Source organism: Mirounga leonina, unplaced genomic scaffold (genome assembly GCF_011800145.1).
Source record: "Mirounga leonina isolate KUSES-001 unplaced genomic scaffold, KU_Mleo_1.0 Mir_127, whole genome shotgun sequence".
NCBI lineage: Eukaryota > Metazoa > Chordata > Mammalia > Carnivora > Phocidae > Mirounga > Mirounga leonina.
The window spans coordinates 272,697-288,642 of NW_023270316.1; the positions used below are offsets into that span (position 1 = coordinate 272,697).

The following is a 15,946-nucleotide window of genomic DNA, read 5'->3' on the forward strand; positions in this document are numbered from 1 at the left end:
GAGTGGGTCTGGGGGGGCCGTGCCCTCTCCTGGTCCCTGGGACCTGAGTGGGTCCGGGGGGGCCGTGCCCTCTCCTGGTCCCTGGGACCTGAGTGGGTCTGGGGGGCCGTGCCCTCTCCTGGTCCCTGGGACCTGTGTGGGTCCAGGGGGGCCGTGCCCTCTCCTGGTCCCTGGGACCTGAGTGGGGTGGGGGAAGCGCTGCGGATACCATGTGGGGTCAGGCAGCTTCCTGTGTGTGAGTGGAGACGTTGGGAGTGCTTCCCTGCATGTGGCCATCCCCTCATGACCCTCTGTCCTTGTGCCTTTCAGGGCAAAGTCCACCTGGAGCTGAGGCTGAGTGAGGTTATCACCGACTCGGGCGTTGTCTGCCACAAGCTGGCCACGCGGTAAGACACGGATGGCTGGTCTTCCCGGGAGTAGTAACTCAGCCCAGGGGGTGAGACGGGTTGTTTTTCAAACACATGAGTCAGGATTCCCGGAGTTGGTGATTCCCCACGATGATGCTGTTTCTAGAGGTTCTGGCACATTCTTCTTCATATCCTCATTAAAGCAGACATTCATACTAGTAGCTTTTGCAGATAGCCACGGTCAGGGAGACATTTAGACAGAGGTGCTCTCTGGGCCCGGGCAATACGTATGACGGCACTGTGTGGTGGGGTGTGCAAGGCTGGTCGGCAGACCCAGGGCCTGAACTCAGACCGCCCACCTCGAATCCAGAGCGCCTTCTACCTGTCATGCTTGGTGAGCATGAACGTCTGTGCACGTGTCTAAACATGATCTCCATACCTTGTGGTGCGCTCTTGACATTTAGGGTCACGGATCCCGTAGGTCATCTGGAGGAGGCTGAGGACTCTCAGACGCGAGCTCGTACATGTGTGCAGGGTCCTTGCTCTCTGACCCCTGCGAGGCCTCGGGGCATGCACACCCCGCCGGTACCCCATTCACTTGCTGCCTGCCCCGTGGGCCCCACGTGTATCTTTACCAACAACACTCGCAGCTGTTTGGGATCCTGTGGGCAGCGGTCAGAGGTGTGTGCTGGTCCTTCCCGCTGTAGCCCACGTGTGTGAAGTGAAGGACAGTTGGGAGGGACTCCTGAGAAGAGGAAGTGAAGGAGTGCAGAAACCAGTCCTCTGGCATTAAGGGACCCATGAGAGAGACCAGACGCTCCAGCTTTCTTCATCTTCGGAGAGACGCTTTCCCGAATTCATCTCTTAACCGTCTCTGGCCAGCAAGGGCTTCAGTGAGATTGGGTGATGCCCTTTTCTTGGGCTCAGACTCCAAGTTCCGCTTTAGGATTGTGCTCCCTCTGTCCTGTCACAGGGCCCGGGGGCGGGGGGTGGTTGTGTATGCAAGGAGTTTTCGCCATTGTCTGCTGCCCCCGGAGGGCCCTGCCCCGCTGCCCACAGCACTGTTTGAATTCGTCTGTTGGCTGAAGATGGCCTCTGGTTCTTGAGGCTACGGGGCTGTCACTGTAGAACATGCAGGAGGACGTATGTAGGAGCATGTATAGGACGTGGTGTAGCCTGGGATGCTGTGTAGGACACAGGGATCTTTGTCCTTCATTCCTTCAGTGCTCCCATTCTTAAAATAGTTGCTGTGCTCTCAGACCTGGTAGCAGTGAGGAGAGACTTGCCTGTTTTCTTGTTTATTTATAGGTCTATCCCTTGTTCCAAAACAACTTAAGGCTTTTTAAAAGCAGACTTACATAGAATAAGGAGTGTGCTTGAGCGGTGGGGAGACAGAATGGACCAGGCTGGGCAGAGACCTGAGGCAAGTGAACGCAGGAGAGGGGTGCCAGGATCCCTGTCCTGAGAGCTGCCCTGTCCAGCCACACATCTGCATGATGGAGGCAGATGTGAACCATTTATCCAGGAGTAGTAGTGGTCCTGATCAGAGGACCACAGGTGTGGCGCCCAGAGCAAGAGACTGATAGATCACAGCTACCCACCCTGCCGCCCCCCCCCGTCCCCACCCACCATCCACACTGTCCATGCCGTCCCAACCCACCCCGAGTCCCCGCTATCCATGCCATCCATACTGTCCCCACCTGTCCCCACCCACCCCCAAAGTCCCCACCGTCCCCACCCACCCCCAGAGTGCCTGCCATCCACGCTATCCCTGCCAACCATGGAAGCTCCTCAGACATTTTCCTGAGAAAGTCTTCTTAGTTAAAGCACCAGGGATTTGCTTGGTTTCTGCATCTCTTGCTTCTTCCTAGTGCACACGCTAGTACACACACTAGTACACACACTAGCACATGCCAACACGCGTGACTGCACCCTAATATGCACACTAGTATGTACTCGCACATAACACTGATAGGCTAGCACACGTAGTCCACTTGCTAGTACAGACCAGCACATACTAGTACCCGGACTAGCGCACACGAACATGCCAGTACACACGATAGTGCACATGAACGCACACGTGTACACACGCTCGCACAATGCGAGTGTATACCCTGGTGCACGCTGGCACACCCACAAGTACACTTTGCTCAGAATCCCAGGGCAGAAGGGCCCCCCGTAGGGATGCGGTGAGGACGAAAGCGGGGTGCCACAGAGTCCTGCAGGGGCACCTGTCCTCCAGCCAGGGGACTCAGAGTGTCCGAGAGACCCCTGGCTTATCTTTCTGCACCCTGCCTGTCCGCTTTTCTTCCACTAGAAAATACCCTTTACACACCATAAAATTCAGCATTCCAAAGTGCACACTGTGAGTACATTCACAAGGGTGTGCAGCCCTCACCACTAAGCACTGTCCAGTTCCAGAACATTTCATCACCCTGAAAATGAAATCCTGTCCCCGTCGTACCCCATTCTCCTCCCTAGCCCCTGGAAACCACTGATCTGCTTCTGTGCCTATTCTGGACATTTTATCTGAATGGAATCACATACTATGTGGTTCTTGGTGCCCGGCTTCTCTCACTGAGCATGAGGTCTTCAAGGTTCATCCACACTGTAGCAGCCGTCAGAGCCCCCACCCTCTTAAAGGCTGAATAATGTCCCTTGTGTGCGTGTGCCACACTTTTCTTATCCATCATCCACTGATAGATGTTTGGGTGGTTTCCACGTTTTGGCTGTTGTGGATACTGGTGCTGTGAACATTCTCGTACGAGTGTTTTTGTACAGACTTGTTTTCATTTCACTTGAGTGCATAATGTAGGTGTGGAATCAGTGTGTTGTATCTTAACTGTGTTTAAGTTTTCGAGAAAAATGCCGGGCTGTTCTCACAGTGGCTGCCCCGTTCACAGGGCCAGCAGTGTGTGAGGCTCCTCCAGTTCCTCTGGGTCCTTGCTCACCCATGATCCTCCCGTCTGTGTTTGCAGCCTCCTAGTGGGTGTGAAGTGGCATTGATTCACTTTTCCCTAAATGATGTTGATCATCCTTGCTTTGTATCTTCTCTGAAGAAATGTCTGTTCAAGTCCTTTACTGATTTTTTTGGGGGGTTATTAGTATTTTATTATTACTTTGTGGGAATTTTCCATATATTCTGGATACTAGACTGTTGTTAAATACGTAACTTGAAAACATTTTCTGTCATTCTGTTGTCTTCACTTTCTTGATAATGTCCTTTGTAATACAAGAGTCTTAAATCTTAATCTACCTTATCTGTTGTTTCCTGTATTTCTTTTTTTTTTAAAGATTTTATTTATTTATTTGACAGAGAGAGACACAGCGAGAGAAGGAACACAAGCAGGGGGAGTGGGAGAGGGAGAAGCAGGCTCCCCGCTGAGCAGGGAGCCCGATGTGGGGCTTGATCCCAGGACCCTGGGATCATGACCTGAGCCGAAGGCAGACGCTTAACGGCTGAGCCACCCAGGCGCCTGTTTCCTGTATTTCTAAGAAATCTTTTCCCAGTCTGAGATCCTGAAGATTGACGGCTGCATTTTCCTTCTGACATTTCTCACCTTTAGGTCCTCAGTACATTTGGAATTAATTTCCAATTAATTGGTGTGGTGTTAGGTAGAGGTCGGCATGGATTCCTCTGCTTTTGAAGATCCACTTGTCTCGGCACCATTTGTGGAAAAGTCCGTTCTCTCCCAGCCAGTTGTCACTGGGTTATAATAAGTGGGTGGACTGACTCGTGGACTCTGTTCTGTGCCCTGACCTGTGTGCCTGTCCCCCCCACTGGTACCACACAGTTGTGGCCCCTCGAGATTTGGAATAAGTTCCGAAATCAGGAAGTGTGAGTCTTCCATCTTGGTCCCTCTTTCATGACTCTGGCTATCCTGAGCTTGTTTCATTTCCATGTGAGTTTTAGGGTCAACATGTTAATTTCTACAGAAACAACAGCCGGCATCTTGATAGCAACTGTACTGAATCTGTAGGTCAGTTTGGGGAATTAGCAGTACGAGCCCTTCCAACCCCCGTCTGTCCATGTGGTCAGCTCTTCTGTGATCTTTTTAAAAAATGGCTTTGTTTCTGTAAGGTCATTAGAAATGTCCCCTCTTTCATTACTGATTCTAATAATTTGAGTCTTCTCTTCAAGTTTGTGGATCTTTTCAAAGGCCCCACTTTCTCTCTTGTTTGTTCTCTACTTCGTTATCTGTATGATTTCCTTCTTTCTGCCTGTGTGTTTTCCCTTCTTTTTCTGCTCTCTTAAGGTGGAAGTTCAGGTTATTGATTTGTGATCTTTTTTTCTTTTTTAACGTGGGCATTTATAGCTACATGTTTTCTTCTAATGTTGCAGTCACGTTTGTATTTTACCACTTTCTTTGAGAAAAGTCTGTTGTGTGCACCTGGGACTTTCGGGATGGAACAGGAGACCGTGACCACTCCTGGCGTGTAGAGCCAGCAGAATCTCCCCCAGACATGTGCAAGCCCTGACTTTCTCTGCATAGCATCTCCTTGTATCAGATTGGAGCCGTAGCATCTACGCTGGTGTTTGTTCAGAATCACACATGGTTATTTGGGTCCTCCCCTCAGGCCCTGGCCTCTCAAAGGTTAGCACAGGCTTGGGCCAACCTCACAGTATGTTACGGGCTCGGGAAAAATTAAGAGCTAGGCTGAGGCCGTTGAAGAGAAGTCAGTTGGGCAAAAGCAGATTCATTCCAGTGGAGTTCCCTGCTTGCCTGAGAATCACCTCACACCCTCCCTCCTGCTTAGCAGCACCATCCCATACTCCTACTCCCCTCACTGGAAAGTGCGCATACTGCCTGGACCTGTTCTCAGCTCTCCCCCCCACCCCCCGCCGTCATTCCCTCATTGCAGGGGTGTTAGTCTCTGGGAACTGCTCCAGCCAAATACCACAGTCTCAAGTGGCTTAAAACAACAGAATTTTATCCTATCCCAGTTCTGAAGGCCAGAGCTGAAATCCGTCCGGGCCACGCTCCGTCAGGAGGCTTCAGGGGACGGTCCCTTCCTCCTTCTCCCGGCTTCTGGGGCTGCAGGCAGTCCCTCTTCACATGACCCTCTCCACTGCGTCTATGAAATCTCCCTCCTGTAAGGACACTAGTCATTGGGTTTAGGGCCCATCCTGAATCCAGAATAAGCTCATCATCTCAAGATCTTTAGCTTGATTACATCTGCAAAAAACCTTTTTCCAAACCAGGTCTCTTTGGGGACCACCACTCAGCCCCCCATAGCAGGTGATTCCTCCCGGCCGAGCGTCCTCCCCCACTCCCAAAGGCTACAGGACCTGCACTCTCAGATCCTCCCGGGCTGTCTTCACCTCTCACCTGGCCTGGACAGTCTTTTGTGGGGTGCCTGGGGATGCTCTGGCCGGGCTGAGTTCTCTTTCCCGGCCTTCCCTCTCCGCACTTCCAGCCTCTCAGCTGCCGGGTGCACCCTCCTCTGCCGCCTGAAGAGCAAGGTGAGGCCTTGTCTACCTTCCCCAAACTGCAGGTTGCCCCAGGAGTGGCTGCAGTTCTTTCCTGGGGGGTGTCCATTCCCTGCAAAATCCCTCACTGCCCTTATGCATCCTCCCTCCTGCTGCTAGTGAATATTATCTGTGGGCTCTCTCAGCCACGTGGCAGGCAGGACATCGCCTCTCCCTTACTTGCCTGGATGGTGAGAGAAAGCTGGGGAAGGCTTTTGCCCTGGGCGGTTCTTTCAGCCCTTAGCCTTTGTGTGGATGTGTGGACAGAGGACCTGCTGGATGTGCTCATGGAAACCTCCCCATTCCTTTTGCGGGTGGCTTTTCCCGACTGTAACCCTTCTTTTCTGTCCTGTTCACTTGTATGTCCACGTCTGCTGTCCTGGATGCCGGAATGAGGCCCAGGTGGTTTGGGGACCCACCGTCCTGATGTTCTTGTTGTCTCTATGTGGACAGGGCATCTACCCATCCCCACCTCGGACAGGTTCATGTATGAGCAGCTCATCTTTCCAACCAGATCTCAAACTTGACTCAGGAGGCTTATCTCATGCTTTTTTTTTCATCCCCCAACAAGGATGAGTAAACCTTTTTTTCATTCATTAAAAAATATTTCCTGAGCCCCGGCTCAGTGCCGTCGGGGAGACATGTTAGCATGGCAGTGCATCCACGTTTCGTTCACTGGACCAGAGTGTCAGAAGAGCTGTGGATGTGAGCTAGCCCATCCGGCACAGGGTAGAGGTCCTGAAGCTGTCTGCAGGTGTCCATGAGACCCTCAGGGCACGCGCTGGGCTGAGTGGACATCAGGTCATGGATCGGAGGTGAACTCATTTCTTCTGACACTGCATCTGCTTCCTCTAGAATAGTAGTGCAGGTGGGAGATGCGCCCCAGCCCTTCGTGCTAGATGAGTGTGAAAGATGACACGTGGCGCACAGTTCTTGGCTCTGCCGGCGTTGCAAGAGACCTTTGCTCGCCTCCTTTCTTGTCCCTGTCTCTGTCTGGGTGTCTTGTGGCCACCTGCTTTGTCTGAAAGTAGGGGTTCCTGCACTTTCCCACTTTCAAGCTTCACCATCTCATGAGCAGACCAGAGGCCTGTTGACAGCCCTGCAGGCACCCCCTGGGGTAGACCCCCCGACCGGGGCGGGACCCTGCTGCTGGGGGCCAGGCTGCCATGCTGATGGCCAGGGAAGCAGGCACTGGCCGCCTGTACCTCCACCTTGAGGTGCATCCAAGTGAGGAATAATTACCTGTTTCCAGGCTTCCGACAGCATCTTGAATCCAATAAAGATCCTATTGTCTATTATTAGGGAATTACAACAGGCTATTGATATGTGGCTCCTTCTGGGGTCGGGAAGCCTCTCCTACCAAAGCATGAGGGGAGGGCCAAGCAGGTGGTAGGCTGGTGGCCACGGTGGTGCTTTGTCACTGCACGGCTAGGACGTCTCCAGCCCTCTGGTTCGGCAGGCAAGTGTCCTCATGGGGCGGGAAGCGGAGGCACCAGCCTGTGTCCACACTGAGGGGGGAGAAAATGAAACAAGATTTCGTAGCGGCAGGCTGTTACTCCAGCTGCGAGGCATAACTTTGTTTTAAGGGTCAGTTTGAATATAAAATCCTATAAATGTTGTAATCCGTACAAAATACCGTACTTGTGGTGCCTTAGATTCCAGATTAGTTGACTGTTTGGGTCAGTGTATGTCACAGTGTCCTTTCCCGGACGTAGGAATGGCCAGCGTGGTATTTCACTCATTTCCGCTATTTATCTAGAGCATTCCGAAGCATCGGTTGAAGTTGTTTCGAAGACAGGAAGCCCGAAGAGATGCACTGTGTGTGAAGTACAGAGAACCTACAGGCTTTGTGTGCCCCGGGTGGCCCACGAGAGCCCCCGCCAGGCTGTGCGCTGGGCCGTGGCCCGCCTGCAGCCAGAGCCCACAGGCCGAGCGCATGAGGGAGGCTGACGCCCTTACTCCCAGTTGGCATGTTGGGCGTGCCCCATGGGAGGGTATTGATATTTCTTCTCCAAGATGTCTTTGTGTAGGTGCGATCAGTATCCAGTCTTTGCTTTAGTTAGAGAGTGTTTTTCAAATCGGTCTTTAGGAGAAGGAAAGATGGCGACATTTCACGTGCTTGCCGAATGTGTTCTAGGCAGCTGCCCTGCATCTCACGGTGCTTCTCCGGGACATAGATGTGGGGAAACTTGCTTTCAGTTTGATGCTTAGCAAGGCCTTCTAGTTTCTGGCCGTGAAAACCCATTAGCTTTGAGGATCCAAAATGTGGGCACACTTACCATCTAAACCTTCTTCTTGATCAAGAAGTGAATGTAATAAAAATGTGTTTGCATTTAGCTGGGGTCATTTGCTCAGGGAGAGGGCCTCCCTGCACGTCTCCTGAGCAAGCTGTTTGCCCGTCGTCTCAGAGCTGCTGGGGTCCTCTCTCCCCCCTTGTCCTTCATACTGCAGCCACTTTCTCCTGGAGGCCTCCGAGCACCCGACAGGTCGACCACCGGCTTGTGCTTCTGTGTTGTTGTTCCTGGTTTCTTTCTTCCTTTGCGTCGCCGCACGTGACAATTGCATGTTACGCGTTGACTATCCTGCTCTTCGGTGCTGTACCAGCCGAGCTCACCCGAGCTTCCCCACAGCTCCCATTCCTGGAAGTGTGCCTGCCATGGATAAGATCTCAACAAGTATTTGTTTCATGATGACTTAATGGTTGAATAAATATTTCTTTAATGATGAGTTAACGAGGGGAGGAAGATAACCAAAGACCAAGTCAGTAATCCAGGGGAGAAACCCAGAACTATCTCATAAAGTAGAGTAAGAGTAAAGGGTTGAAAATACTAGGTAAGGCTAACACTGTGGGACCAGCATGGCCGCCGCTTGAAGGGCCATAAGCATCATGAAGGAGAAATGAAGGAAACAAACCCCTCAAGCAGAAAGAAATAGTCTGGTAAAATGTTAGAAGCTAACTCCTCCCCAAGAGGGGCAAAAGATCGCTTGGCTAATGAAGGAGGGTGGGAACCGGGTTGTTTTCTGACTTCCCAATGGCAAGGAGAGACTGGAGCACTCAGGTATTCGAGGGAAAGTGATCATGCATCTATATAGCCAAGCTGATGTTCCTCTTTGGGAGTAGGACTGTCCTGCCGCGAAGGAATCCTGGGACCCGGACCCCCTCTCCCACCACAGACAGCTTAGGAGCTGGATGCTGGACAAGCGGAACATTTTGGCTGTTGGGCAGTTGGCATTTTAACTCTGTGACCCCAAGTAAGGGAAGCAGACACAGGAGCCGCAGTGGTCCTGGTTCTGTCCTGCAGGTGTGTGGGTGGCGAGGGGTAGGAGGTGTCCCAAGTGGAGCCTGCAGGTGGCAGGGGAGACAGAGGTTGCTGCTGGGGGTCTGAGGCTGCTGCAGATGTGTTCTGGAGAAGAGGGCACTTCCCAGCACTCCACAAGCCTGTGTGAATACAGAGGGCTAGGGCCATGGGTTCGGGCAGAGTTGAAGGGGCTCGTGTGGGGCTGGGAAGCATTTGAATCTCCGCCAGCCCAGTGGAGGTCCTTATTCCCGTCGGAAGCTCAGTGCAGACTCAGAGGGCCACACCTGTGTAGGAGAATCAAACAGGCCCTGGACAGAGCGGCTGGCGCCTCCCCTGACAAAGCTTCAGACAAGAATTGCTGTGATCAGTCTGCACCAAGGGACCCTTAGCCACCAATGAGCTCTGTTCTTCAGAAAGCAACGGCATCTGGACACCAGCAGCCTGAAATTCGTTAACATCCGGCGTGCGCTCAAAATTGGCAGGCCGGGAACAGGTTGATGTGACCCATGGCCTGGAGAAGGAACAGGCCGTAGAAGCATACTCGGGGATGGCAGAGAGGGTAGGATTAGGGGAAATGGTGGTCCCAGAACTTGCATAGCCTGCTGTGCTCCAGAAGTTAAAGCAAACCGGGAACCGGGAGGATGTGCCGGGACCTGCGGGAGGATCGGGCGCGAGGAGAGCCTGACGCTGGCAAGGCATGCGTGGCATCAGGTCGTGCACGGGCTAGATCTGCAAGCCCCTCAGTTGTTGGGGTCTCCGTTTCCCACCTGTAACGTGGCCTTCCCGCAGCACCTGCTTTGTCAGCTTGTGGGAGAGGTAAACGCATGGGTCACGGAAGGTTCTCGAACCACGGCTGGTTCCTAGGATGGGAAGGCAGTGGCATTGCTCACGGGAGTCAGCGGGAGCCTGTCCTCAGTGAAGACGCTTGTGTTCTCCTGCCCACAAATGTCGTCCGATTGCTAATCGGTGCACCCATCACTGCTCATTAGGCAGGCGCTTCTGGGCCACGGGTGGCCAACACCACCCGGAGCTCATGGCCCTTGGCCCTGGCTGTTGAGACAGCTGCCTGCTGCGACCTCAGAGCAGCCTTGAGAAACTGCCTGTGGGCCCCTCCCCTGCCGCTCCTGACACCCCTGCCTCTCTCCTCAGCATCCTCGAGTGCCAAGGCCTCCCCATCGTGAATGGGCAGTGTGACCCTTACGCAACTGTGACGCTCGCAGGACCATACAGGCAAGTGCTCTGCCCGCACCTGCCCACAGCCTCAGCTGCGGTGATGCTGAGGAGTCCAGAAAAGTGCAGCATAGGCTGTGCGGTGGGGAGTCTTGTGCTGACTTACTCTTGTTTCCTCTACTGCCCTGAAACTGCTTGGTAAAAAAGGCCCCTGTGTGCTCCACATTGGGTATTTTTGGCTTAGTAAAGGTTCCTGATTTGCATGCCATCTGGGTTGGAGACAAACAGAAATATTGGGCAGTAAGTTACTTGTGCATTTGGTTGCTCAGTCTTAAGGCAGAAAGACTTGGTGTTAGTAGTGTTGGTTTTAATCTTAACCCTCGCTCCTCTATTTCAGATCGGAAGCAAAGAAGACAAAAGTGAAAAAGAAGACCAACAACCCCCAGTTTGATGAAGTGTTTTATTTTGAGGTTGGTATTTAGTGGCACAGTGTCACATTGAGGCCTTTGGGGAAAGTGGCTCCCCGGGACCTCGGGCACCGGCTTCCTCCTGTAAGTTCTGGGATGACCTCCCCGTGCCCGACGCCTCCCTCCCGCCCTGCGGCATCCGCTGAGCTCCCAGGAGCCTTCCTCTCGCCCCTGGAAAGAAAGGCCATTTGTTGCTTCCTTGGTTTTGAGTTGAATGCTGACAAGTTATACTTGCCGAATTATCAGGATTTGCGTTTTTTTTATTGTTTGGTTGGCTTGGGTTCTTTGTTTTTTGCTTGCTTCTCCCAGTCTTTCCTGAGCAGTGGAGGGAGGCTTGTTTCACCAGGAATAGTGAGGGGTCTGAAGCAAAAGAGGAAATGCATTTGAGCACAGAGGTGCCCCTGGCTGCCTCTCAGAATTGTGAACCACTGAAGTTAGTAAGATGAGAGGCATGTGGGTGAAGACTGTGCAACAGAACAGTAGCAGACTCAGCTGACCCCTAGGCAATATGTTCAGGCCGATGTTCTTTCCATCTGCAAAGGTTTCTCGAAGGTCTCCTAGGCACCAGGTCCTGGGTGGCTAAGGATGAATAAGGCCTCTACTCCTGTCTTCCTGAGGTTGCTACCAAGCAGAGAAGCGTGCACAGGAGTGGATTATGTTCTTGGTGAAGTGGCTGTTGAGTCAGTGGCTTTGGGGAAGAGCAAACAACCATCAGTCCTGCCTGGTGAAATAGAGCAAGTCTTCCCAGAGTGGTGACGCTTGAGTAGAGTCTGGAAAGGTGCATTGTGAGGCTGAAGGAAAATGTGTCTCTAGATGTAGGGTGAGGTTGGTGTGAGAAGGGGGAGTTTTAGAAAACGAAGTTGGAGAGTTGGGTTAGAACCGAGGAGCTCATGTGCAGAGAACCTGGACGTTTTCTGCCTGGGGTCCAGAAGCCCACAGTTTTCTAAAATGCTGGAGGTCAGCAGTCAGGCTTCTTGGGCAGCTGTGAGAAGGGGTGAGGAGTCAGAATGCTGAGGGCATGGCACCATTCTCTGTCCCAGAAGGACATGCTTATTTCATAGCCCGGTGCAGAAAATGGATTTTAAGAAACTCGAGTTCAGGCAGGAAGCTGATGTGGTCAGCCTTATCTCAAGGGGGCTTCATGCCAGGGCTCCAGCGGCAGGGAGGGAGTCTGGGACAGAGAGTAAAGAACCGTTTTTAGTATGAATTATGCACTAAAAGCAGCACCACCCTTCCTTGTCCCTGCTGCCTCGAATAGCAGGTCAGCACTTCCCAAGCTTGTGTTGAATACGGCACACAGTAAAGCGTGGACTTTCCACTGCCACGTGGACCACCGGGACGGTGACACCCACTTTCTATGTCATATACTTCTATTTCACTCTGTAAAAACATGGGTCTCAACTCACTAGATTAATTTCACAAGCCCCAGAAACAGCTGAGCTCAGAACTGCATCCTGCAGGATCCCAGGGAAGGTCCAGACTTAGGCCCTCATTGCTGCTGGTTAAGGCCCACCTGACACCTGCCTCTCTCACGGCCTCAGACCACAGGACTTTGGAATATGCTTCTGTTTGCAGTTTATGGTCTTAGACTCAAAGGGCTGAGCCCTGCTTAACACCTAAATCCCCTTGTTGGGTTCTCTGTACCCGCTTTCTGCTTCATCTTGAAAACAATCCCCACAGCTCTGACTTAGCCTGCGGCCGAGCTCCTGGCACTGGAGTCCCAGTGGCTGGCTTTGGGCTAGCAGACAGCCTCCTACAGGGGTTTCAACAGGAAGTAGTCTCCAAACCATTTTCTTCCAGGGTAATGGCCAGACTTACCTAAAAACTCTTAAATATCTAAATGCAGTTATTTAAAGTTCTACTAAAACCATCTTCCTTCACTCAGTAGATACATTAGGTACCATGCAGAGACCCTGTGCCCACCATGCTATAAGCCAGACACTGAGCTGCATCAGGCGATAGAGGCTCTGGGGGGCTTCCTGGAGGAGGTGGCCTTTCAGAGTCACCTTCAGGCTTCCCAGCATTGGCCTCAGTGAGGAAGAGGCCCGGTGGTGAACTGGGCAGGGGGTGCAGGTTGTAGAAAGACTCCTGTGTGCTGGGTGAGGGGAACTAGTGGGGGCTCCCAGGGACCTTCAGAAGCCTCAGCTGAAAGTGGATGAGGCTAGGGCCAAGCTGGGCGATGGCTGGATGGGAGCCCTGCTTGTGAGAAGCACGGGCTGCTGACATGCCGTAAGGGGCAGAGGTGCTGAGATGGGAGGGCTGAGCAGGAGTGAATTCGGGGCACAGGGAGGAGGGCAGGAGGGGAGGCACCTGGCACTTTGGGGCTGAGGAGGGAGGGAGCTGGCCCAGGTGCTTGGAGGGGGAGGCAGGGGTGTTGGGAGGGTGATGAGGCAGAGCCCCGCTCGCACCCCCCGCCCCCTGGAGAAGGGGCTCCAGACATGCCTGCAGGCTGGGACCCCACCTCTGCTCTGGGTGGGGGTCCACAGCCTTTCCCTGGACCCGGGGCGGCTAGCACGTGGGGTGCTCAGCGGGCAGGGGTGTGGCGCACACATCTTCCTCCTGTCCGCACCTCCAGGTGACCAGACCCTGCAGCTACAGCCGGAAGTCCCACTTTGACTTTGAGGAGGAGGACGTGGACAAACTTGAAATCCGGTGAGCGAGAACTGGGGTTTCTAGGCTCCTGCTTGGCAGCTGCAGTCTGAACTCACCTCTTCTGTTTGTTTTTTGTTTTGTTTCTAAAAATAAGGGAATGGAAAGAAAGAGATTTTCAGTTTTCTGGTAATTTCAATACTAGGACATGGGGAGTTTGAAGTAAGAGCTGTGAACTTGCCGGCGATTCAGGGGGTGGCTGAGAGGACATTTACTTATGCAAGGGACAGATGCGGTTTTAGAGTTCACTTTGCAGTACCTTCTGAGAGGGAAGGTCAATGGCTTTATGCTGTTCAGTGTGTGTGAGGCTCTGTCCGCCTACTGGCCTGGCCCCAAGCCCCTGGTTCTGTGCTGGGGGGTCCTCACGGTAAAGCCCTCAGTGCGCTCGACTCGTAGAACACACTGACGTCCAGCCGCATCGGTCCTAGGAGCCTCTCAGGGGCCTCATGCCCACCAGCCGCCCCTGTCCCAAGGTGCCAGGAGAGAGCCTCAGCGGGGCCACCCTTTCCTGTCACCCTGGCCAGGGCTGACCCTGAGGAATCCTGTGGATCTGATCTGGTTTACAGTCTGGTTTCCTGTGGGGTCAAGGCTTCCTGAGGCACGTGAGGCTTGACTGGGATGCCGTAGGTGTTCTCTTGGGGGGACGGGGCTTGGGTGGGTGGGGGCATGGACGGAGGGAAGGGCCCCGAGTGTGGGACCCTCGGGCTCTTTTCTTTGTTCCTCTTGTGGCTTCGAGTGCTGAGGGAGGCCGGCCTCTACACACAGGTCTTAGGTGTTTCCAGTTTAAGTCTTCCATTTCAAAGATTTTATTTATTTATTTGACAGAGAGAGACACAGTGAGACAGGGAACACAAGCAGGGGGAGTGGGAGAGGGAGAAGCAGGCTCCCCGCAGAGCAGGGAGCCCGATGTGGGGCTCGATCCCAGGACCCTGGGATCATGACCTGAGCTGAAGGCAGACACTTAACGACTGAGCCACCCGGGCGCCCCAAGTCTTCCATTTCAAAGAACCAGCAGCGAGGGGACCCCGGTCGGGTGTCTGGAAGTCCCAGTGGCGGTCAGAGGCCGCGCTGAAGGTTTGGCTGTGCCCCAGGTGCCCCCAGACATACCACTCGCCTTTCTTGTTCGGAAAGAGAAGTGTTTATCCAAGCCTGGCCTTTAAATTCAGGAGTGAAGTCCTAGCTGTTGCATTTTAAGCAGACCAACAAATACTGCTCTTATTAAAAAGAAGAAAAGACAGCCTGGCAGCTTTTGGTCCCATTGCTAAGGTGTCACTTGGCAAATTAAAGGTTCCGCTTTCTTTATTCTAGAAGTGCCACAGGGCCTTGTTCTCCCCGTGTCCCTGATGCACACGTGTCCCTCTAGTACACCCTGTACCTTCCACGATGCCTGTGGCTCCTGCTTGGACTTCAGGGGCCACAGAGGGCTCATGCAGTCTTCTAGAATTTTCCCCGTGACCGCCATGTGTGCAGAGACTGGTCTTAGACTTTCAGCTCATGGAGTAAGCTCCGGTTAAGGTGTTCACCATGGGGTGCACGAGGCTGTTTGCTTGTTAGCACCGGGGACGCCCTTCCTCTGTCCATGCTCCCACCTGTCACACACGCACATCCGCCATGGCCCCAAATCGGAGGGAACTCTGAGAGTCCCACCCAAGTGCACTGTTTTCCCGTGCTGTTGAGAAGACGGGAGGCCCCTCGCCCCGACACCAGGCCTCCAGCTCCTCTCCCTGCCCCTGAGGCCTAGGGACACACCCGTCTTCATGCCAGAGGCACATCCTGTATTGACCCCACATTTCAGACGTGCTCAGTCAGTGTCACTCCTCACGGACACTGGTCTGTGGGACTGAAGGCTCCAACCCGCCCCGGACACTCCTGGGGAAGCTGAGGAGCACGGTTGTCCGTCCGTCTGCCCTCCCTAGGTCATCCCTTACGGAGATCTGTGTACCATTGGCTGTTTTTCAGAGTTGACCTCTGGAATGCCAGCAACTTGAAATTTGGAGATGAGTTTCTGGGAGAGCTGAGGGTGCCACTGAACGTGCTCCGCCAGTCCAGCTCCTACGAGGCCTGGTAAGGTGGCTGCGCACGTGGCCCTACACCCTCCTGGTGGGCGGGCGGACGCGGCTGCCGCTGAGCAGCCCGAATGAGGTGGCCACCTGCTGTGGTTTTGCACGTGGTCCCGGTTCGCTCTTGCGAGGGGATGGGGTTGCAGGTGGGAAATAGCACAAGGAGGCGCACCGGTGCCATTTTGGTGGCGGGGAGATCGCGAGAACGGTGGCTGAGGGCTTTGACAGAGACAAGGGCAGGGCCCCGAGAGCCTTGCGGCTTTGAGGACAGGCCTGAGCAGGGAGGGCGGGCCGCCGGCACTCCTGGGAGCCCTGCCGCACCAGGCCTGCCCCGTGGCCCGTCATCCCAGGTGTCACCTGCTGAGGAGCGAAGCAAAGGCGTTGTTCCAGGCGAATCTCCTTGAGCTCTGCCTCCAGCCTCACTCACGTGCCTTTGCTTTATTCCGCGATCATTTCGTAAATCACTTTATAGCACAGCAAAGTC

The 15,946-nt window shown here is 53.7% G+C and overlaps 1 protein-coding gene across 4 annotated transcripts in view; it reads left to right on the forward strand.

The window, feature by feature from the left end:
- The window catches only part of RASA3 (RAS p21 protein activator 3), a 111,636-nt gene that overhangs the window by 70,174 nt on the left and 25,516 nt on the right, over positions 1-15,946 (forward strand). For all 4 annotated transcript variants that reach the window (XM_035002995.1, XM_035002997.1, XM_035002996.1 and 1 more), the window contains 5 exons: positions 310-386; positions 10,266-10,346; positions 10,684-10,756; positions 13,329-13,405; positions 15,362-15,466. In XM_035002995.1, coding sequence (XP_034858886.1) covers positions 310-386; positions 10,266-10,346; positions 10,684-10,756; positions 13,329-13,405; positions 15,362-15,466 — 413 coding nt within the window. The remainder of the gene's footprint in view (positions 1-309; positions 387-10,265; positions 10,347-10,683; positions 10,757-13,328; positions 13,406-15,361; positions 15,467-15,946) is intronic.